This window comes from Blennius ocellaris (assembly GCF_963422515.1).
Source record: "Blennius ocellaris genome assembly, chromosome: 10".
NCBI lineage: Eukaryota > Metazoa > Chordata > Actinopteri > Blenniiformes > Blenniidae > Blennius > Blennius ocellaris.
Window position 1 is genome coordinate 10903436 of NC_137659.1, and position 25839 is coordinate 10929274.

The following is a 25839-nucleotide window of genomic DNA, read 5'->3' on the forward strand; positions in this document are numbered from 1 at the left end:
CATATAATCCAACACAGATACACTGAAGTCTTGAAGAAAGAACCTCACCTTAACATACACAATTCAAAACCTAAATCATATTAAAGGAAAAATACAAACACTAATCAGCAAGTTAATACACAAGGAAAATAATAGTGTTGAAGTTGAACATCCATTTAATTTGTATAATATGAACATTTTGCTGATATTCATCCACAAAATCATTTAAATTCTGATTTAAGTATTTAGAGAACACAAAGTGGATGTGATTCAGTGGTGATGTGTGCGCAAAGAAAGACACAAAATTTGTTGACACCAGAATCAGAGTTGGAGCACCTTTGTCTATTTCAGTTTGTAGATCTCAACACCTCCAGAATAATTCAGTCTCTTACTCCCAAACCCAGCGAGGAGCGGCTGAGTGAATCTGGCCTGGACTTTGTGGATGAGAGTCAGGTTTCTGTACGAGTCGCCAGAGACTCCGAAGAAAGACAGAGTGCCTGCTCTGTGATCCAGGTACACTCCTATTCTCCAAGAACCATAACAAGACACCGTGGTTTTGACGTTGTTGTACAGAAAGTGATGATCATGACGATGACAATGTAAAGCCCAAGATTTGTCATTCTGGCCAAATACACACGTTTCTGAGCTTCCTACTCTGTCAATATTTTTGTATGCAACTGCAATAGAAACGCCGTCTCCGCTCCACCCCACCTCCCAGTAACATCGTCCGGTTAAAGTCTCTTTGCTCAGGACCTGGACGCATTCAGTGAATCTTTCTACATTTGAAGGATACCATGTTGCCCTCATATACCCCTCGTCTGTTACTGTTCTGTCCTGATTTGACAATGACAGGTTTTTGTGTGCAGTGTTTACATCCAGTGTGATTTCACATGAATATCTTAAGAAGTCATTTCTGGTCACTGGCTCTGACAGTAAAGCATCCACTTTAGACACTCTCATCAATATGTCCTCCCAATATTGAGTGAGTGTTGCCTGTAGTTTATCTCTGATGTTGGACACGGCTGGTGTCACGTCCCTGAAGTAGCTCAGGGGACGCACATCGACGGTGGATGACAGCGTGGGCTCAGCGAGTTGTGACAGTGAGGGACAGTTTCGTAGGAACTGGATGTGATCCTCTGTGATTGCCAGTTGGTCCAGCTCAGAGTCTTTGCTTTCAAGCTCAGAGATTTCCTGCAGCAGCGTCTCTTGAAGCTCTTTCACTCGACTCACTTCGGTTTTCTGCTGGGATCTGATGTGCTGCTGCACCTCGGAGCTTTTCCTCTTGATGAGCTGGATCAGCCCTTCGAAAATGTTCAGGATGCTCTCCACTGTTTGGTCAGCAGAGCAATCAATGGCCTCCATCTCCTGCTGAAGCAGATCCACCTCTTTCTCCAAGTCCTGGATTCTCTTCTGGATTTTCTTTCGACTGCCCTGAGCCGCTTCCTGCATCTCTGTCCTTGCTGCTTCGGCTGAGACTGCATCGTGACCCTTGTGTTTATCCATGAAGCAGAGGTGGCAGACACACTCCTGGTCAGTACGACAGAACACCTTTAGCAACTCATTGTGGCACGAGCAGACGTTGTCCTGCAGGTTTTTGGAAGGAGCCACCAGTTTATGTCTTTTGAGTGGAGCCACATCATAATGGGGTTGAAGATGTTTCTCACAATACGAGGCCAGACAAGACAAACAGGACTTGGAGGCTTTCAGTTTTCTCCCAGTGCAGAAATCACAGGTCACATCTTCAGGCTGAGCCTGGCAGCAGTCAGCAGGAGCAGCCGGAAGTCCAGCCTTCTTCAGCTCCTCGATCAAAACTGCCAACATGGTGTTTTTCACCAGGACAGGCCTGGGTGTGAATGTCTGCCTGCACTGAGGGCAGCTGGAGACTTTGTTCTCACCTTCTTCATCCCAGAAGCCATTGATGCAGTTCATACAGTAGCTGTGTCCACAGGGAACCGACACCGGCTCCATCAGCAGGTCCAGACAGATTGAACATGAGAAGGTTTCCACGTCCAGCTCGACTCCTTTGTGCGCCATTTCACCAACTCTGTGAAGTTTCACTTCCCCAAAAGAGGCGCGAGGTCGAGCTACGATCTACAAATCATGTGTCTCAGCAGTGGGCAGAGCCTATCAGTGCCGACACGCCGCCATCTTGGTTCCGCCCATTTGCAGATCTACAGGAAGCAGAAAGGAGGCGCTGCAAAAAAAAGGTGATGTCGCTAAAAAAACATCCATTGTCAATACCACCAATTTAAGAGTCACAAGGTCCTGAGAGCAATTTTAGAGTCATTTATTAACTACAAGTCCTTGTTTGTTTTCTTTTTTTAACTGAGTGTGGGTGGGTTTTACTCCAGATACTCCAGTTTCACCCCACAATCCAAACACATGGATATGGGGTTAATTAATTTACCCTAAATTAGAATAAAAGGAACCATTCTCGCATCACTTTTATGAGTTACAACCTGCCATCATTTAAAGCAAGTCATGTGACCAGCAGTGTGCTGCGCAATTATCATTGACAACTCAATAAGTTTAAGAATAATAAAATCAAATGTGTTTTATCATTAAAAAACAAATATTATTGATTGTGAATTGAAGCGCCTAGCTAACAACTTTGAAGGTGTGTAATAATGCTACATATCAGTGGACAGTGCAAGTTCACAACTGCAGATAATAAAAATAAAAGACTGCTTTGCAACATTTTATTGACATTGATGTTACATAGAATTACATTTTTAATACATTGTGGTTCTGATCGCCTCCCCAACATGTTGTTGCACCAGCTATTTAAAGGATTTCTCATCATCATGCATCTGCAGAGAGATAACCATAATGCACATCAGGAAAATGACAAAGAAACGAAAAAGCTATACCAAATTCAATAACATTTTATTCAGTGAAACCCGAAACTGCCTCAGAACATTCGTTGTCTTAGGATTATCATTATCATTATTATTATTATTACATTTGAGCTAAAATTGCAGTCGCTTCAAACTCCTCTTAGGCACAGATGAACAAATATTTCCATCGTCTTACAATGACAAAATGCCTTACATGAATAATTCAACAAAATGCATTAAACATTGCAATGTTTCTCTATTAATAGATCGTCATCTATAAATGTGCAGTTATTTTTAAAGAAAGTCTTATTTATGTGTATCCACTACTGATGCATGACCCATTGGGCTTCCCTATGTTGGCTTTGGATTTAATATTAGGGTGGACAAGACAGCATGTTAGAACTTGCCTCCAGTGCGTTAAGCAAATTTCAGAATCTGATCATCTTTCAGTGTGAGGAACTGAATGTGAACCACAAAGATTGGCTGCTTCTTTTGCGTAAGTTTGGGTCCTAAGTGACACTTTCTATGAGTTTAGTGTCAAATTAACAGAATAGATATACTTTAGTAACCTCAGAGGGAAATTCTTGAAATGTATATATTTGTTTTTATTTTACCCGTAGATGTTTTGTGCTGACACTTAAGTAGCTATACCAGCAACTATCTTGAATTGTTTTGTGTTTAAAGGATTTTTATTTTCAATTCTCGCAGTAACCCTAATAGTGGTCAGAAAAAAATGCTAAGATAAACTGAAAAGTGACATCTAATAACACAAAATTAACATAATTCATTTGATTTCATCGCTTCAATTAACTAATTTCTTTCAACATCCAAAATGCTGCTGGAAAAAGCCAGTGAGCCCTGGTTTAACTCATTGGTTTAACTCAGCCCTGGTTTAACTTAAATTTGTTTTAGCTTCAGTAACACCAATCCTGAGCTTTGGGAAGCTGCTGATCAGACCTGCACACTGTCTAGCAGGGATTTTAAACCATTCTAAAAAAAATCACTATATTGTCTCCATTTGTTGACTTGTGCATAGCTGGAGACAGATACTCTTCAAGGTGACTTTATAACTCCTTAGTGAATGCAAATTATCTCTGTTTGAAGTCATTATCTTGATGATATGTAATACAGATCATATCACCATTTATATCAGATTCGTGCAGAACTAGAGCATTACAAAAAGTTTACAAACTTTCCTTTTGTGTAATGTGAATGTAAAAATCCAGAGAATAAACTGGATGAAAACCATAATACCAGCTATAGTCCTAATTCTGTTCACAAGTTTGGCTATTGGATGATCTGAATTCTTTCTCAGCCCAAAGTGAACTCACTGGCTCACCTGCATGCTGCCAGCACACACTGAGAGAAAACGAAAATATTCAGTTTTACTTTAATTTTGTCTCAAAATTAGATTTCCATGCATGATATTCTGAGACCCGCTGCATGTTGAAATAAAATAGAACTCATTCAACTAGGCTACATAAATATGTAATGGAAAAAAAAACAAGTGCATATAAAATTGGAAAAAAAGAAAGAATATAAAAACAGGAACAAAAAAAAGGTTTCCTTTTAAATCATTATTGTCTAAAATGTAACTGTAAGCTGTTTTTAGTTGTTGATTTAGATTTTTTTGAAAGTTGATTTTGTTGCCTTGTGATTGTCATTTGACTTAATGCCTGTTGAATTCTGGGTATTCAAAGTGAGTGCTCACTATTGGATTTTTCCAATTAAAATGGATTAATAATATGTAACAGCAAGTTTTCCCTCTGACCTGAAGACACCAATACTGCTTTAAAAAAAGCAATATAAATAAGTATACATTCAGTCTTGAAATATCACATAAAAGTTTTTTTCATGTGTTTTGCTTCTCCAATATATTTGGGGATTTGTGGAACTTCTCATGGTATTTGCTATTGTTTTGTACAATTCCTAGTTCAGTGATTGGAATAACTTCTATAATCTCATTTGGTATCGATCAAGGTTGAATGGTAAAATTTAGCTATATGATGATTTAAAAAAAATGTAACTGCTTAAGTATCATTTACAGAGAGCTAAATACTTTTACTTCATTATTCTGAGTGTTTACATGATGCTATAAACAGTAAATGAGTCTTACTAGTCAAACCTTATTCAGCTGCTTTAAAAAGGTCAAATGTAACCACAGCAACGGATTAAAATGGATATTAATCCATTAACTGGTCATCAACCTTTTCTGCCGAGATCACACAACAATGTATTGAGGACAGCCACTGTGGCTCAAAATGTTCATTTGTTGTTTATTTTTGCTGTAAATGAATACATAAAAATGAAAAGAAAAAATATTTCTTGAAATAATTTTTTGAATGGGCAGATACTTGTGTTCAGTGGAGGATTACTGTGAGATTTCCACGTTGACAAATGTCCAATCATCACAGCTATATAGTTTAGACCCAGAGCAAACTGGTCTCCCAACAATTCCAGACCCACTACAACACAGTCATGTTAAAGTGATCAAACAGCTCTGTGCTGGGTGGTGTGGGCAAAAAGTACTGAAGCACATTTAAATAAACGTTTTAGTTGAGCCAGGCCGTGACCAGACTGCCATAGTGATGCTTGATCTCGGCATTATTCTGAGCTGATTGTGACCGGAGTGTCAGCCCTACTATTTCTATTCTTTCAGATCAATTATGAACTGCAGCTACCCAGGAAAATAATTAACTGGAAACATGGCTTCCTCACAACCTAAAAAGTCGCCCCTAACCTGACCCCACCCACCCCCCCACCCCCATGTCCCTGGTATACCCCCTCTACTTCCCCAGCCGAACTCTACATCTATCAGTGGCGTCTCAGGAGTTTGGAGAAGAACCCAGATGACTCTGCTGGCTTGTCATTCTTGGCCTCTTTCCCCCTGGTTTTGTCTTCTCCAAGGCCAAGCTCCCCCTCCAGTTGTTCCAACTCTGACTGGTCCAGCAACTCAAAGTCCTCCACCTCGCTATCGGACTCCTCCTCCAGCTCCAGCAGCCTGGTGGATTCTGGCAGTCTTGACTGCTCGGGACCTTCGCTCAGCGCCATGAAGCCAACTGCTGCTTCTATTCTCTCCTGGATGGCCGCCGTGACAGCGGCAGTGATAACGTCGCCTGCCATCCGGTTCACCAATTCTAAGGCTTTGTCGGTGGGTTGGTCTTTGAGAGGAGGCAAATGCGTGCCTGGCTTTTGGGGTCGAGGTGGCGAAATAGGAAGACCGAGGCTGAGGTCGTCATCATCGTCGCCATTAGTTGTTGCACCGTTGTCAAGTGAAGGGAACTCTGGGAGCCCGCCAGCAAAGGCCTCTTCTCTGTCGAGGTCTGGAAAGTTGAAGTGACAAAAAAAACCAAAAAAAAACCTCTATAAGTATCCAAGTCGCTAAGACATGAATAAATGGCTATTACAAACTTTCGGTTTCAGTGTCAAGTACCGTCTGAGTTTTCCGTCTGTGGCGTGTGTCCCTCTGACAGGTTGAAAGTCCCGTTATCTGTCCATGTTATATCAGACACCTCTGTGTCAGATACACACATTTCTTTGCAAACTGTGGAGTCGAGCTGAAGGAGCGATACACATGGAAAGGTCAGACGAACCAAAGCAGGGCTGCTCATTAGAAGATTTAAAGGTGGCGTAAACAAAAACCCTGGTTCGCTTACCAAAGCTAGCTAAAGCACAAATATCAACACTTATAAAATGTGCATATGAAGAAAAAAGTATTTGGAATGAGATACTTTGAGTAAAGTTTGACGTATCCTTGTTTTTTTTTTTTTGTTTGTTTGCTGCATGCACTAATGCTCAGCAGCTGCATCTTTTAAAGACCCAACTGACTTAATAATGAGCACAACCTCAACTCCGTTAAAGGAAAAGTTATCAGTACTTGTTTTGTGAGCTGGACTTTCTCCACTGCTGGAGATGCGTTTGGCTTGAATGAAAAAGAAAAACTGAAAAAGGCTCTTTTGGCATGGGCTCAGATCTCAATGCTGATGTGGATCATGTGTGCTGAATTTCATGATCTTGTCAGTCAGCAGAGGTGTAATTAGATGAGATGCCCCACCTTGGGAAACATTGAGGAGAGGTCTGACTCGATGCCCTCTTTCTCAGTCTGAGACTGAATGATTCTCTTCTCTGGATGAAAGAAAACATGCATGTGAGGCCAATTCAGTTTTCTTCTGCAACATTGAATTCAAAAAACAAGGCACAATAAAAAAAAAAAAAAGCTATCTGTGAATATTTGTATTTGATGTTACTATGCATATACAGAAAATCCTTTTGTGAACATATTTGTGAATCTGTGCCGTCAGAGCACATTACTGAAACACACCATAACATAGGGTACCACAATTGAAATTTCTAAATAATTAGCCACAAAAAGTAGTCAGGATGTAATGAAAAATGAAAAAAAATAAGGAAAACCCAGTTGGACTTTATATGTAACACACACAAAATTTGATTTAAAACTTTTAGTTGTGAGAAATTTGGGGAAAACAATTATCTTCACTTGCTTTGAACTGAAACTCAACATAGGTAGAGTTTATAACAAGTCATGTGCCACTTTTGAGGAATATATGGGGTAAAAAGTACAGATATCTGTGTTCAAATATAGAGGCGAACACTAAAAAATAGTCAGAAAAATGTGATTTGTGTTTGCATTGTTGATTTTCTCTGTGATGAATATCACCTGTAATATGTACAAAAAGCAGTCTGATCAATCAATCAATAGGTTACTTGTCTGGCGTTAAACAAGCAATAGACCTTTTTTTGCCTTGACATTGTAAAAGTAAAAAAAATAATCTAGATTGAAATAAATTACCTGGTTAAGTGTCTTACTCTGTATTACACTTACCATGATTCTCTTTGACTTTCTGAAAGAAATCTCCAATGCCAAAGTCCAGCTTCTGCAGAACTGGCTTCAGCCACAAACCAACCTCATGGGATGATATCAAAGGCCACAGGAAGATGCCGAGCACTTCAGAGAGACGTCAAAAGAAGAACAATGTATTCATACAAGTACTCATTACAGTTAACAACCTACAAGCCATAGGAGACACACTAAACGTTATTTCATCTCTATTTACAGAACCATACATGTGAAAATCAGATAAACTTCCTTGATTCCGAGTCATTATCTAAAGTTATATTGATAAAACACTCCTATATGTACATCAGTGACCTCTCTTAAACGTGTTCCACATGCACACCACAATTCCCAATCATTACTAGAGTTCTAGAGCATTTATCTTTATAATTAGAAATTAGGATATACACAATATGAGTATGCTGCAAAACGAGTGTTTACATACCTAAAATATATGAGATAACAATCCCTGGAATGTAGCGTCCTAAGACGGCGAAGAAAGTGCACAAACTGCAAACCAGCAAGCAAAACTACAGCGGACAAAACGCAAAGACAAGAAAGACAAACATGATCCGATTAGTTGTTTTCTTGACAATCTCCCATAAAAACATTTATTGTAACTTAGTTAGGTTTCACTGAACTTTAACAATGGATTGTTTTATCCATATTAAAAAAAAAAAAAACCAAGGAAAAAAACGAGACATTTCCCCCAAATATTGATTTGCTTAATGAAAATGTATTCATCAACAATACATAACCACTGTTTTTCAGAAAAGCTTTGGATGGGTAAATTAATTATATTACATATTTAATACTTTACACATTTATACTTTTAGAATTTCCATCCATAGGTTGTTATAAAAAAAAAAAAAAAACAGATTTTCATAAAATAATCTCCACCTACTAACTAATCTGAAGTGACAACGTTTTTCTTCCTCACCTTGCCGGGGTTTTGCTGTTTAAAAGCCGACGTCTCCTGGAGGAAAACTCTGAGGGAGTCGCTGAGCTGGAGTCCAGCCCCAGAGCGGCTGCTCTGGCCTGAGTCAATGATCTCCCAGCTGCAGTCACACAAAGACAGAAGCAGCATTTGGTAAACTCACGTAGCCTAATCTGGATAGTGAATTCTGACATTAAAGTGGAAGTTATGAGCAGGAGGGTGAGTAAAATCATTCAATAGTAGATCGTGAAGATGATCCTCAATTCTGTGCTATCGTTCTGTCCATGCTGACGACAAGCAGTAACCTAGTAGTGCAACATAATCAAAGCATATGATTTATATTTGCAGTTAAATAATTTCACATACAAAGAAATTCCACTACATGCAAGGTTTCCCCAAATGATCAATCTCTCAATCGATCTTTATGGGTATAGCCTCTAAACAATAAAATGTGATTCAAATGCTTCACATAGACCAAACACTACCAGTAAAAGAAAGTACTTGCACAGATAAACATATTTATACATGCACAATATATGCATACACATTCACAGTCGTACATTCACATACACAGAAGAATAAAGTTAGAACAATAACACACAGATGAGAAGGTCGACAACAATCTATTCGCAGTTTGCTAGATCTAAAAGTTTTGATTGTAGAAGTAAAAAAAAAAAGTTTTTGATTGATTAGTCCACGCTAGCTTGATACTTTTACTCTGTTAATGGAGCTGACACCGTGAGCCAGATAGAGTTATCCTTCTGCTAATGACTTTGGCTTGAAAGCTGATGTGTCGACATATATCGTGTTTTGATTTAAGCATTATGAATAAACTTTTCACTTTCAATCTTATACATAGATTCACACAGACACTCAGTCTGTCTAAAATTGTGTAGATTCCCCACTGCAATACTGTAACATTTGACTGAACCCATCTTCAATATATGCTATGAACTGCGGAGCTGTAAAAAAAAAAGTGCCTTAAATTAGACGTACTATATTGGGAGCTAAAATGGTCAAACTAATATATAAGGGGCAGTGTAATGTTATGATTTTACATTGCATTTTCCTTTTTTATGTCAGAAAAAGCAGAAAGACCTACGAGTTTTTTCATAGTTTTTCCATGATTCCTGGAAAAAAATTTATACTTTAGCATTGATAGTATAAATCAAATAATGTGGAAGTCACCAAATCTGTTTAATCGCCTGATAAAGAGTTAGTGATATTGTACCATATTGACCATTATTTGTCTTTGTTTTACCATTTCCAAATGGTAATAAATTCAGTTTTGATAGCTGCAGTGGTTATAATCAACCAATTTTAAGAGACATGGCATGGAATGGAATCTATGTTGGAATCCGTTATTAGAATATAATGACAATATTTCTATAGTTAGTCATTCTGGTAGAAATAGGATATAAATAAAGAGGAAATAGTATTAATGTGTTCTCTAAAATAATGAAAAAAGCCATGAACTAAAACCTGAAAAAATAGTTTGTTTTGATTTCTACTTTGGTCCTCACCATGAAGATAAAATGATCAAATATAAGACTTTAACTTGATGTGTTGTTTTTTTCACTGCACCTAAAAACAAAACCCACCTCATAATTACTGACATAATCCACAGTGACTCTGCATTAAAAAATAGAATCACCATTTGGAAGGTCTTTGATCAAATTAATCCACACACAAGTGCCAACTCCAGCGTGAATGTCGTCGGGCTAAATTAAGCGGCCCACAATAACAGTGGCCAGATGACTAAATAGACAGGGGTGAGCTGGGAATAGGGATGCGAGACTCTTTCCAATACTGTGGCACTGCTGGAAATACTGGGTCACCTGATGAGATATGAAACTTTCCCCTACAGCGAAGGGGGGGTTCCCAAACATCATCATCTTCCATTTCAGCACTGCGATCACTCAGTCATGCAGTTCATTTCACATGAAGCCTCTGGAAAAGAGGGCGAGGCTCATGTGACGGGGATGATTGATAAAACTGTGAAAGCATGAAGTCGGAATTCCTCCCTGAGTTACTTTCAGTAGATACCTCGATGTGCTTAGCAGGTTGTTTTTGTTAGTTTCTTATTGTAATTTGAAGATGTTGGGAGGGTGAAAATGAGTTTGAATACGTGTTAGATAAAAACCGGTGCCCTGTCATCATCCATCCACCCCCCCCCCCCCCCCCCCCCCCCCCCCAACACAAACAAACAGAAAGAATGGGAAATACAATAAAGTATAAATCATGAATTGAAATGGAATACACATATTGTCTCATATAGGAAAATGTAACACGCCTCAACAGGGTTTAGGACATTAAATGACAATATACTAAAATTAAGTCCAGCTGAGGATGGAAACTACACACCCTGTGAATGCAGCTGTCCTGGAAACAACCGGTGTGAAGTCAACGTGGGGATCAGTTTACCACAACAGCTCAAGCAGGTTCCTTCCAGTCGTCCAGCCAGCGTTTTCCATTATTACAACATCCTGTACAAGCGTACATATTTGTGGCAGGACAGCCGTAGCTTTTATTGTTCTGTTTTTGACAATGGTCCTGTATTAGTCTTTTGGATGATGACTTTGGAATCCAAAAACCCGTTATGGGTTGATAAGACAAAAATATCACTTCAGCCAACAAATATAGATTTAACTGTCGTCCGTTATTTTAATGTAGTTACTCAAAATCTGAAAATGTTAGATCAACGTAACCTCTGATGCCATGCTATTACCTTTTCCCATACGTGTCTGCAGATTAAAATACACTTGCAACAAAGGCAATGTTTGTCGTAGTAATGTTTATGTTAGAAGAAAATGATTTACATGATGATACAGGATCTGGATGAATAGAGTAGGGGTTTTAAACGTATTACCCGCAGGTCAGAACCAGTCCACCAGAGAGTCCAATCCAGCCTGCAAGATTGCCAGCTGTGTAATATTATGACATTGACTGCAATGCATGTATTTGACCACCAGGGGAGGACAGGGGCACAACTCTGCTTTCCACTTCAGTTTGGATTATGTTTCAAGTCAGTTCAGGAGATTAGGATTACTATGCAGATGTAGAAATGTGTCTATATGAAAAGATGAGTTCTAGAATTTGACAAGGTTTTCTGAATATAATATGAACCTAGGATATTTTTTAGCTCCAGCTCTATGTGACTACATGTTTTATGCCTCTAAAGGTGCAAATAGTGTATTAAAGATCTATGTGATCTGTAAATTGTAACATACATAGGGAACTGTGGCACAATATTGTTGAAATTGCATTAATTTTATTCAAATGTTTTGTGTTGTGTCGTAAAAGGATATTTCATTAAATGTTAATTTTAAAAAAAAGATATTAATACTTTGTTTCACAAAAACAAAGACAGACTTGGAGTTCTATTTACTCAGATATTATAATGCTATTATTTACTGGTCCGGCCCATTTGAAATTAAACTGTGCTGTATGTGAACGCTGACAAACAATGAGCTTGTTTGTCAGCTCATTGTGACCTAATCAAGCACTGATTGTTTGAGAACGTAGTGAACAAATTTGCTTTTAAAATCATGATAATGAAATTTCAGTGCATCACTTTTTTAAGGTTTTATCAAAGTATGTCCTTTTTCTTTCTGTCTTTATTATCATGAAGACGAGTTGCTGTAATTTTACGCCACGTAACAGTGTCTGAGGCTCAATAGTTGATTGCAGGAATCCTTATTAGGGTTGAAAAGAGTCTGTTATGATATAAGTTTTGGCTGCTTTTTGATGAATTTGGAAAAAAACAAAAACCTGATTCCTTGCTGACTCCTTCGTATAGGACGGATATACATTTGAAACTTAACACATCAACTTCAGTGCGTTTGACTTGAAAAAACATACATGACCAAGTATATAACAACGTTTTATGCAATTTTAAGAATGTATAGTCGTAAAGAGGACAAAGATAGTCCCTTTTTCCTGTGCTACTTTGTACAGAATCAAAAAAATGGGTATTACTACATTTCCAGGAAGAGATCTGTGTTGTTTCTGACACACTCCAGATTTAGTCCCTCGAGCTGGCAGATCCTCAAGAAAAGACTTAGCGTCTAAAGTGGCGCAAAGAAGCATTCGTTGGCGGCTGCAGGCGACTGGACTCCTATTTGCATCTCCCTGAATCCTCCATGACACAAAACTTCAGATGAAACGGCTCCTGTCAGCCAGAACATTATGACTGCATGGCTAATATTGTGTAAGTCTTGTTTTTACTCTGAGCTTTTGTGGCATAGACTCCACTAGACTTCTGAAGATTTGTGTGATCAGAGACCCCTATTAGACCACATGAGCCCGGTAGCCAGTTCACCACTTTTCCTTTGTCGGATCACTTCTGACAGACACAGGCCGCTGCACTGACCCCACAAGAGCTGCAGTTTTATTTGAGAACCAGTTGGCTAGCGATCACAATTTGCCTCGTGCCACACTCACTGAGATCCGTCCTTTTGCCGATCTTTCTCTTTCGTTTGTGGTTTCCAATGAAGATGAATCAAACCACCCCGTTTACCTTCAGTTTCTTTCTTTGTGTCCCAATTGCTTTCACAGCAATCCAACTTTCCGCCCATGATGTCATATGTCAGCTGAGCCGCTGACCGTGAGGGGATACAGTATCTCACATACACCCACCTGACCTAAACATCCGGCCTCGTTTCACAAACCCCCATATGACGAAAGGTCAGATGTCTGCTCTCCTCTCCACTTCCAGGCACATGGCCTGGTAGGGGGGTCTGCTTTCCAGAGAACATCGATGGTCTGAACATGTGACAGCGATACTGCGAAGCAATAATAGCAGTACGAATGGATGGACACCGTAAGCGATCTGTTCCACGAAACACCAGCGCCTCCCTGACCAGAGATGCAAATCTTTTTGCGTGACATACTGTGAAGTTTTATGCCATTCATGCTTTACCTTGTTGATGTGTAATTGAACATATTATGCAGGAACCAATCAGATGTGAATGAAAGATTGGCTACATTGAGAATCAAAAACGTACATCAATTGTGTGTTTTTTGTGATCATAGTTATAGTTGATATAAAAATGATGGACTAATATCCTGCACTCTTAGAGATGACACACAAATTAGACAAATCAAAGTGGTTATCATGACACCGCCAAGTTATATTACTTCTATTAAAAGGTTAAATCTTTCTATGAAGTTTTGAAATTGTTGAAACTACTACAGCACATACTGTTGAGCCTTTAGCAATGAAGAGTAGTATTTTTTTAATGGTATGACACAAATCTGTATTGTGTTTTTAGTCATAAATCAAAAATGTATCACTTGATGTTCTTGTGTTTGATTTCTGAGCCTGTCAAATGAGATCAGACAACTATTTTTCATCATAATCCATATATACATGCTCTGCAGACACTTGACTTACATTTCTATGTCCACATCCTACATTAATAGATTCATAACAATGCTAATGTTTGACTAAAAGTCAGAAATGTAGTTTCTTTAAATCTAAAGCAACCTTTCTGTCTTTCTTGAAAGCCTAAGGAGGTTTGCCTCACTAGAATCCTCTCAGATTCTGTCACTGCTTCACAAATTCTTCGGAAACTGAGCAGATCACCATTCATTAGCCGAGGTCGTCACACACCACTAGTGACCATCACCATCTTGTGAGTCATCAATCAGCCCATAGGCTAAGAAAACAGCACAGTCAACGCTCAAAAAGAAAAATGTCCCAAGTATCAAAAGAGCGTGACACCATGAAAGAGGACTGGAGACGGGGCCTGTAGGCAATAGCAGCACACGGTCAGCTGTCGGAGGGATATCGGTTTTTACCCAATCGGTAATCTTTGAGACAACACGGGAGCGGCATGTCTGAGCCTCTAACAAGACCAGTGACGGTGCTTTAAAAATAGCTCAAGACAAACAATGCAAGGAATGGCGGCAAACACATCCTCGCTCTTCGCTTGTGATTGGGAAAGAGGGTTCAAGGGGGTAAGCATGTTTACCCACCTGTTTGTGTGAGTATTTGCCACAGAGACATTGACTCTGAAGTGACTAATACCTGTTTATGTTGTGCTAACAGATACATGGATGGTAACAGAGTGAAAGTACAACTTAATGTCATTCTATAGAAAGACTCATCGGCATGTGTCTGTGCCAGCCCGAAACCTATAAGTAGAATAAGACACAATGTATAAAATGGACATGGAGAGATGAGACTGTTAGAAGTATTCCGTTCTGCGTCAAAACTGAATTAGAATCAAAAATTAATATCAAACTTTTATTCCAATATGAACAAACTATCCTCATCAAATCAAACTTAACCCCTACAAAACAATGATCGTGCAAACTATTATACAAATCTGTTGAATTGTTAATTTATAAACAATTTGAAGAATAATTACACTCAAATTGCAACAAGAAAAACACATTTTTACATCTTATTTTTTAAAGTTAACAGTAAGTAGTTCGAAGAGTTTTGTCTTGTCAGGTTTTACTATTTAAACACAACTTTTTCAGTTCATCCCTATTGTCTACGAATAAAAAATAAAACAGAGCAAAGTGTTATGAAACATAAACTAACAGGACAAATAAATCCAATTGCCCTAAAAGCATCAGCCACGAATGACACGCTTTTATCTGATCTGTGAGAGCTGAATCTTTTGTGGCTTCCTCTCCTGGACACACAGCCATACCTCAGTCCTGCCCCATGATCTTCAGGTGACATCTTAACAGCTCCTGGTACCTTCAGAGAGACGTGATGACGCGACTACAGGTAGCCAAAAAATGGATGACAAGTCAGGACTTTTGAAGATGGAAAGTAAGAAACAGGTAAAAGTGAGGCTGAATTAAAAAAAAAAAAAAAAACAATAACAAAAACCCAACCCAGGCTTCAGTTAAAGTCAGGTTTATAAAGGACGCACTGTTTGTGAGGCGCTTGTGTTTATCCACAACGAAGCCCCGGTTGGAGTATTTCAAGAGGCCTTGTCTAAAAATAACCAGGTCACACTACATTCCATCCAGCAGCCATCAGGAGCACAGAGGAGCGGGGCTGGAGGTGGTGAGGGCAGAGACAGCCCACCCACCCCACCTCACAACAACACCTGACACCAACAACGTCCCAAACACACCCCCGGCTTGTGTCAGTGACATGGACGGACAGGCGAGAGGGGATATGTGTATCTCAAACACTGACAGACAAACGGACACATGATTGTTTGTACGCCGATGAGATCACATTCTAAACATTTGTCTGTCATTTTAGGAAAAAAAATAAACGCAATGTAACCGAGCAATAAGAAGGTCATACTCCATTGGCCGGCCCTTTAACTTAATGATTGGAAAAGGACGAAAATATATAGATATACAATTCATAGTATCCCCTCCTTCAATTTGTACATAGTACGAGTTTTCACAAAAGTTGACAGCCACACAAAAATGTTTTAATCAACACATTTGAGATGTATTACCCTCATCAAACTGTCATTATATAGGATGAATCAGCACAGAATAACAGCATTTATAAAACCCTATAAAAAGTGTGTTTTAGATCATTCTTCACAGGTTTGTAAACAAAAATATTGATATTGCATTTCTATTTCTTGTCTAAAAATATCTGCCTCTACAGTCACATCTTCCAAATACTTTTTTCCCTTGAGAAGTGAAAGAAACATACCAAAACTTTCTTGAAGATCTAAAACAATTTTTTAATTAATTCTAAAAATAAGATGTTTTGTGTGCTCACATGGTTGCATCACAATGATACACTGACTTTCTTGGAAGTTGCGCAGATCCTGTTTCTTTCTACACAGAATGTATATAGTTAGTTGTGGTCACAAAGATATTCAGGGCACTGGAGAATGAAGATGTGCTTAAGAAATGTTGAATCTTACATTCCAACTAATTCAGATGACAAATGTGGAGACTTAGATATGACAGTCACAGATTTGGTTTGAATTTCAGATTTTTCCAGGAACTTCCACTCAAACTATCAGTCACCAATGTACAAGACCACCAGCGTTGTAAGAAAAGTGATGGTCCAGTCTGCTGATAATACCTATATTGTTTATTGAGAATAAAAAGAAAGTAGAAATGTAATTTCTTTGAGTAATCCCCATATTGCAATCAGGTTGTGGAGAACGAGATTCAGCTCCGTTGCCTGACATTTGACCACTTTTCTGGCCAAGCTCATCTCCTGTGAGATAAAAGCATTTCCTGTCGTTTCCTTTGCCAGTATTTGTGGCGTCATAGTGGATGTTAGGTCATACATTAAGCTAATATACATGTAATCTAATGAAAAGAACCCAGCAACTATTGAATTTATCTTATTGCCAATCCTGATATTGATTCACTGGTTCTTGATTATTTGTGGTTGCTCTCAATAAATACCTCAAAGTTCCTCAAATGTGAAAATATTACAACACTTCAGTACATTTTGTCTTTTTTATTTTTTTTGTAGATATAACGTTTACCTGGTAAAATTGAGTTGAAGACAAACTATAGGACACCTATTATAGGTGGAAAACCCATAAACATTACATGATTGTATCATATGACTCTGGTGAAATACTCCTCGCTGCTCTGTTGTGTTGTTTTCCTCCGGTCCGCCTCACAGTCCAATCCAGGGTCGTGCTGATGCACACCCCTGCTGTGTGAAATGATCTGATTGGCTGATCTTCTTCATGCAGTATATGAACCCGGTAGAAAAGAAATGGCTGAGTCACACACACACACACACACACACACACACACACACACACACACACACACACACACACACACACACACACACACACACACACACACACACACACACACACACACACACACACACACACACACACACACACACACACACTGCATGGTCTCAGGTTTCACAACTCTTAAGACACTTTGTGTTTGTTGTGGGAACATACGGCTGTACACACAGTGAGTCTTTCCTCAGAGCCAATAAGTCATGTGACGTTTGTCCACTTCCACTTTTATTAAACATTACTAGAAGAATTAAGATTTTTTCAATAATTAAGAAAATCAAACAATATCAAGGCAATTACACTAAAAGAAAGAAAGCAAGTGTCTGTCTGTGGTTTCAAAAGAAAGATATTTAGCTTAAAAAAAAACGAATATTTCACAACACCAACATGGAAGGTGAATTTCAGGAATATGTCTTTTTGCAGATAGTACTTTTTCCTGATTATCTACCAATCTCTTTGGGTTGATTACTATGCCTTACATTGCAATATAGGCTGAAGATGAATCTGATCCTTTAAAAAAAAAACAAAGAAAGAAAAACAAATTCTCTTGACACTTGAAACCTAATGGCAACTGTGCTACCATTCCAAAGCTGCTGTTGGTAATAATTTGCCAGGTAATAATAGCGTTAACACGGGCAATCACCCACAAATACGACTATAAAAAGTGTGCAGGTGTGTATTTAGGCAACAGTGTTCTCCACTACGTCACATCGCAACGATAAACAATCATCTTGTTTACATGAGAATGGATGGTTCTTCATAAGACCTGTAAATATACGGTACCTTGAGTAAAGGTGTGAGATACAGGTTGTCTTGGGCCTTACAGCCGCCACACACATTGTTTATATGTAATATATAAATAAATAAATAAGTAAATAAACAAAAGTCATGTGTGTTTAAATTTTAGCACAACGATACCAACAATTTTCAGATTGTGATTTTATATAATAATATTTTTTACCACGCTGTTGAATGTCATTTGACAACTTTTTGGTGCTGCCCCCAAGTGGCCAAAATCAGCATCCTGAATAGAACAGCGTCCTCATAAAAGAGGAATAGATTGCAAAACACATCATCCATCCTTCTGAACTCCACCATCCAATCTATGGGTGAAGTGGAAACATTCAACAGGTCACCAGTCCGTCACAGGACAAACACAGAGAGACAAACCCTCACACACACTCACGTTGACACTGATTGGCCAGTTTAAAATCAGAACACCACACAGAAAAGCTCCAGAGTCACACCAGGTACATTCTTGTTGTGTGGCGATAGCATTTTCCAGTAGCTCACCGCGCGGTCCGAAATATACTGATAGAAAGAAAAACACACCCAATATTATTTCACGAGTGTGTTGTGGATAACACACACACACACTCTTACTCTAACCAGACAGCTGGCTCAAGCACCCAGCTGTCAGCTCGCATTTTGGGTCAGCAGCTAATCTCCTGCAAGTCTTTACTTGAGACTTGCTCTTACACACAAGACACCTCTGACAGACAACTGCAGGTGGCAACAGCACAATCCCACACCGCCATCCAAATGTCACAGACACAGAGTCAGTGTAAAGACAGATGGCAATGACAGATATTCAGAGGTGCTAGATATGCACATTTAGATAAGATGGGGGGAAAAGTAATGACAGACATTTGAACAATTTACAAGTTTTGGTACTCACTCGGCCACGACTCATCCTGCGTAAAGAATTTCTTGTCACTTTCAGTTCTGGCTGTTTGCCAGGAGCTCGAGGAAACTAAGCACTTATCCACATTCTGGTCCATTTTCAACACTGATTGGCAACATTACAGAATTGAAAACCAACTCATATGATTCAGATCTCCTCGTGTGCGAATACAATGCGAATCGCCCCTGACCCTGATTTACCCAACCATCAGTTATATAACTCAGATGTGTTGCATCCAGCCTGGCGCCCACAAATCCCTGTCACCTCTGCTGAATCCCAGCGATCCTTCACAGCTGGCAGCAGCATCAGGTGACGGTCAACAGCCACCCCTCACGCAAGCACACACACACACACACACACACACACACACACACACACACACACACACACACACACACACACACACACACACACACACACACACACACACACACACACACACACACACACACATCGCAACAAGGCACACAATCACTTTCAAAATGAGGGCAGGAGTGCGAACCAGCCGACCGATGCGACTCCCCAACAAACCAGGTCGAGTCAGCCAAATGGGTCACGACACAATGACATTAGGAAGTATAAAGGAATTAAAGAGTGGAGACTGAAAGTCTGAGACCACAAATCCAAGTACTTCTCTAAAACATTTGTGCTGAACTTGATACTCGTTTCGTTCATGGTTGGTTTAACACGTTTAGCTTTAACAACAACCCACAGTTGAACTCGCTGGGGTTTGTGTTGTCCGAACAACAAACAATAATCTAATATGAATTTTCTGTTCAACTCATTCACTGATAAGGTTTTTTTTTCCAGTCAGGACTCAAGGCGAGTAACTGATCTCCATTTTAGTGTTGCAGATATTGCGTGATTCCAGCTCACAGAGGTGATATGAGCTGTGAGATTAGATTAGGTTACATTGGATAGACATACGTGACCAATCGGCTCTTCAAGGCCATTGCAAAGACTCACGATTAGATCCTACTTGCTTACAGAGCTTTACTAGCAGTAAAATGACTACTATACACACGGAGCGAGAAAGTTGTGTGAGTGTATATTGACTTGTGTGTGCCCACAATGATGTGTGGCAGTCTGTAAAGAGTTTTAATTGCTCAAGACAAATTTGTCTGAGTACACAAATTGCATGATGGAAATTCATGTCAAAGGAGGGTTATTAATGCCCGCAGCGTGAGCTTGCAGGATTACTTTTGTCGAGCTAAGTCTTATCAAGTTCCTGCAATATTATGTTAAGTATGTAATTACTGAGCTGTACTATTGCTCAATTGCTACTTAATGTAAAACAAAGAAAACCAGAAACAACAAAGCCAGATGAGATAAAGCCTGCAAGTCTACTCTGAGAGGAAGTGAAACTCCAGTTGAATCTCTGTCATGGCAGAAGACAAATGTCAATAAAATTGAGCATGTCTGTGGTGGGGGTAAATACATATATTTACTGGTCTATTTACACATACACCAAAGATATTACACACACAGAACTATTGATATGAACATACTAATCAAACTAATCTGTGTACATGCAAATCTAACTATGCAAAAACAAATCTCTTCACAGCCTGACGACACACATAATATCTCAAAACAGATGCAAAAGTAATACATACACAGAACTCTCTACATGCACACACACATCATTTTTGCTACTATAATAGCCAGGTAGATGCTGAACTAAATTTGTTATAATAAATAGAGAAATATTTTCCTTTGCCAGGTTTAGGTATGTGTTTACTGTTGTCAAGACTGTTGCTGTGCCCAGTAGTTGGCGGCAATGAGAAAACCTGGATCAGCTGTAAAAGCTCATTAGGATATCTAAAAATATAATCGTGACATGACGTGTAAATGCTCAAACACATAAGTATGATACTGAAGGACTCATGTGAACGCATATGTGTTCAGCCAGGGATTGTACTGAAGAGCTACTTTATCACTGTGCAAATGATAATGGACGAGGTTGTTTTCTCTCCAGCTGATCACGTAAAATCAATTTCAGGAGTCTTGTGCTTCCTCTTTAGCATTTCTCATGTGAGATCAGCATTTTAAATCAGTACCTTTGAGATTTGAATCAAGTGGCCTGTGGTAGAATGGCTCACTCCTCAGATATTCTTTTTCCCTTCTTGTTTTCCTTACTTTTTTGTTTTCCATTACATTGAGGTCAAATAAGATATCATGGAGTTCACAAGAAAGATGTGCATAGTTTGCATCAAATTGTGTATTGTTGTATATTTAGTTCTTTTTTTTTTTTTTTACAAATGGCTTGGAACAACGTTTAGCTTCAGTTGTGAATAGCAATATAGCACATTTTTAAACAAATGTAGGATGTTGTTTACACCAACAACATTAGACCAGTAATGCCCAATTTGTGTCGTTCTGCAGAGCTATTCCGTTAAGAACAGTCCTGCCTTTCAAGTTTGATTTAAAACCAATAACTCCTCTCTGCACATGCCACTCATCAGTAAACATGCACAGAACAAAAATCCACATCAGATGCATGTCGGTTTTCCTACCTGGTTGTCATGCTGCGCCATAAGTGAACTCCTGTGGGGAAAGAAATGTTATTCATCATCATCCAGTGAGTGACACCAGGAGAAACATAAGTAATAGTGAATGGGGAAAATAAAGATTAAAATCTTTTTATATATTAATCTAAGCCACAAACACATTTAATTTCATATAGTTCATTTCAAGTAAAATATAAACACGCATATCAGTCACCAGGCAAAAAATGTGTTTTGCATCTCTTTTAGGAAGATATAGAATGTACCCTTTAAATTGAAGGACAAAATCCCACCGGCCTTCAAACTATGGATCAAAAACCTCAAGTATCACTTGAAATTTAACAGATATTTGCTACAAAACAAAAGGATGTGTTCAGAAATTCTGAGATACATCCAACCATCTTCTATCCTGATTCATTCAGTTCAGGGTCGCAGGGCGCTGGAGCCAATCCGAGCTAACCATCAGTCCATCACAGGACAAACACAGAGAGACAACCACACACGCTAACATTCACACCTATAGGGGGAATTTAGGGTCATAAATAAACCTCACATGCAAGTTTTTGGACTGTAGGAGGAAACCGGAGTACCGGGTACCTGAAGGAAACCTTCTCACGAATGGGGAGAAAATGCAAAAGAAGGGAAATAGCAAGTTCTGTGATAATTATTTCTTGCATATTGGGTAGATGCAACTACGACTGCCTTTTCTTTGTTAATCTTTTTCACCTCCTTCTATATTTTTACCTTTATTTATCCTTCTTTTGCAAATATCGTAAGATCAAATCAAGTCTACTTGCATGTACTGTAACCAAATAAATAAATTGAAAATTTTACAAAACTTTTTCTAAATATGCATATTTTAAAATCTTTCCCCTGTCGAATCTTGTCCTTCACTTTGCTTTGTTGTTTTCCAACATACTGACACATTCAGTTGGAAATGGGATGTATTTGAGTAGAGAAATGTTTAAAAATATGCAGGGAAAAAGTATTCCCAAACCAATGGACATTGGGAAAAAAAACATTAAAGCCCCCAAATGACAAAAAGATGCTTAAAATTATACTTGATGGGAAGAAAGAAAAAAAAAAGGTCAAGACTGGAAAATATACTGTATTGAACTTGTATATAATATCAGATTATTGCAAACAGATAATATTTAGGTGTTTGAATGTTACCTGTTGATCTGGACCGAATGATCTCTCTGGCAGTTGCAGTAATGACCAGCAGAGCCAGCAGGATGGCCAGAAGGCTGTAGATTCGAAAAGAGAAGGAGGCGACAAACCTGCAGAAAAACAATGCAAGGGTTTTTATTTTACTGAGGGCGTCAGTACAAACACCACAGCTTCACAGTGGAGTTGTTTTTAGAGGTGAAACCTCCTGTAGTTGTGCAAGATCTAACAATTAATAATGAATATTGCTGCAATTTTAACATGAACTCGATTTTAATTATGTTTTCTGGCACAAAATACAGTGAAATGTCCAAAAAAAAACTATAACTGTTGCATTTGGTAGTCATCTCTTATTGCAGCATCAGTGGTATCTCAGCTAATGTTTTCAGCTAATGTTTTATGTTAAAAGTTGATGGCTTCTTTTGAATTTCAATACTTTGCTTTGGTGTTTCCTGGACCGTATTGGAGCCTCTTGTGGGCAACTTTTGGATGACAGGCATTGTGTTTAACATTGTTATAAAAGAACTTATGTTCTGCTCCAATATATCTAAAAGAAATCAGTGTGTCACATGTTTTGCATGATTCGTGTTCTGTATAAGTACTTATTTGCACGTTTTTTCAAATGATGGTGATTCCAATTGTAACATTTAAAACAAATAACAATAAACAAATGTAACACATGCTATTGATTTGGGTGCCAGTCAGAAAAAACCCTCCACCGGGCCTCATGTACACCATCCTGTGCATTGTAAACAAAAACAATGTCTGAAAATAACAATGAAATCAAAATATTCAAAATAAATGCGTAGACCTTTACATTTAGAGATTAAAAATAATTATTGATTAATCTTAAGTTAAAAAAGTATTATTACCATAGTGATTTGATGCGTGTGGCTCAGTGTGATGTGGACAGAGGTGTGATATCCCTGCGTCATGATGCCTACCAGAACACCGTGTTGGCTGCAGCAAATAGGGCTGAAGTCCTGCACGGTCTCTGCCTCCAGCTGACCAGGCCGGGGAGACGACTCCCTGCTCGGCCGGGGGGCGTCTCCTCCCCGCCGTGTGCCCGGCTGAGCGGCCCCTGCGGACCGGCAGCCTCCTCCCCGCAGCCTGCGGCTCCTGCGTCCCGGATCCCCAGCATTGGAAAATGACCGGGGTCCCTCCGCTCTGATGCTCTGCTCCTGCAGCACAGAAGGCTGTCAAGTTAACGGAGCTGCTTCCTCCACTGTTTCCTGTGTGAGCCTTACAAAACAATACGCATGCACGAAAACACTTTTATAAATACCTAAGTGTATTGCAGTCACATGAAAAAATAAAAATTTACTTTATTTTTCTGAATTAATTACATAATTGTCTCATAATCCTGAGGAAAAAACGAATTATATAAAAAAAGATTTGTTATTTCTTCGGAAAACAATTCTCTCATAAATTCAGAAACACAGTCACTTTTTATTCTTCTGAGTGAAAGTTTCGAGTAAAATAGTCAGTTTAATGGTCACTTGAGTATTAAGGCATGAGCTTTGCTGTTCCCTTCGGTGGAATTTTGTTATGAAAAACAGACTCTCCTCACTTCCTGTCTGACCTGAAACAACTTCACACTTCTGCTGCCACTTATGTTGTTCAGTGATGTCAGCTGAGTGTGTGTGTGTGTGTGTGTGTGTGTGTGTGTGTGTGTGTGTGTGTGTGTGTGTGTGTGTGTGTGTGTGTGTGTGTGTGTGTGTGTGTGTGTGTGTGTGTGTGTGTGTGTGTGTGTGTGTGTGTTCTCTGGCCTTAACCTGTTAGGTACTATTAGAACTACTTGGAAAATTGGAAATGTAACTGTTTTAGGATATTTGTTTTACCTAAACAGCAAACACAACAAAAATTGTAACTTGCACTACTTTTATGTGAAAACTACATATTCTCAAGTGTTGCCTCAATGGGTGGGACAAAACACAATTGTGATACTGAGAGCTGTGAAACAGAAGGGTCAAATTTAAAATGTCTCACCAGTTCTAGGAAACAAGTATGGAAGTTAACAAATATGATCACCTTCCCAGTGAAGGGTAAAGATAATAAAAAGGGCCAAGTTCAAATTTAGGATCAAGCAATGAGTCGTCATTGTTAGGGCAATATGTTGCGCAAAGCATATGTCATATGGTTATTGACAGAATCAAGTTGCTCCATGTTAAAGTTAGTCAGTGCAAGTATTTAGACATGCAATGCTAATATTTGCACAAGAAAAAAGTTTCCTTCAAAGCAGACTGTGGGCAAAGGTTGCCAAGGCAAACACTGGGAAACAGACAGTCTATTAAGAATGGTAAGTGGATTTCACTTAGTCACATTCACACACCAAGGCACACCATGTAAGACACTCAATCCATCCATGGAAGCAATTTGGAGTGCAGTATCCAGCTGAGGAATATTCCAACATATGGACAAAATATATTCATACTCTCCAAGATAGACAATAATCACAGTATCGACCAGCTATTGATGCAAATTATTAAATGTGTTTGTCTTTTGTATTCCCAGCAGAACAAAATCTCTTCAGCTTTGAAGCTTTACATTCCTTTTGGAAATCAATATCTATGTTGTAAATTACCCACATTTTTTTTTTTTTTTTTTTTACATTGGTTATGAACCTTTCTGCGCCAACGCTGGCTATATCAAATTCAAAACGTTAATGTAATCACAATGAACCGCTATTAGGCTAACCATCCAAAATGAATAGTGACTAAACCCAGTGCAACAAAAGATGGAAAAACTGATATCTTCTGATGTTGCAGATTATTTCATGAGACTTCGATACTTTTAATAGGCAGTTGCCTTTATTGCCGCCACTGGTCACACATGACAGAAACAGAAAGAACCCAACTTGGGGAGCAATAAGGGAAACTCAGAACTACAGAGAGATGACGATGACCCATTTTGCACTGCCACCCTTGCGCCGTTCTGGCCGAGCGTCAATATTTCAGCTCACTGCCAAATTGTGATCCCAAACAATGACTTTACTCTACTTTACATTTCTGGGATCACAACTTCACACCACAGTAGTTCACCAGCTGCTACCAAATCGACATCAATAGGCCACTACTTCAGTCAAATTCTGAGCTAAGAACTAACATTTTCTGTTAATTTTTAAAAAGCTTATGTTGACCTTGGGTTTAA

The 25839-nt window shown here is 38.9% G+C and overlaps 2 protein-coding genes across 2 annotated transcripts; both read right to left on the bottom strand.

Annotated features, from left to right (window-relative positions):
- Positions 1-321: 321 nt before the first annotated feature.
- LOC308135146 (tripartite motif-containing protein 16-like) lies at positions 322-2013 on the bottom strand (the record flags this gene model as incomplete). Its single annotated transcript, XM_080503021.1, has 1 exon — positions 322-2013. The coding sequence occupies one exon, from the start codon at positions 2011-2013 to the stop codon at positions 322-324; it is 1692 nt and encodes a 563-aa protein (XP_080359147.1).
- A 717-nt stretch (positions 2014-2730) lies between these two features.
- retreg1 (reticulophagy regulator 1) lies at positions 2731-23830 on the bottom strand (the record flags this gene model as incomplete). The annotated part of the gene is made up of 9 exons (XM_080504141.1): positions 2731-6139; positions 6250-6373; positions 6871-6941; positions 7660-7782; positions 8117-8201; positions 8612-8729; positions 21532-21562; positions 22696-22802; positions 23634-23830. 9 exons carry the CDS (start codon positions 23828-23830, stop codon positions 5631-5633), a joined length of 1365 nt encoding a protein of 454 aa, XP_080360267.1. The 3' UTR covers positions 2731-5630.
- Between the last annotated feature and the right edge of the window lie 2009 nt (positions 23831-25839).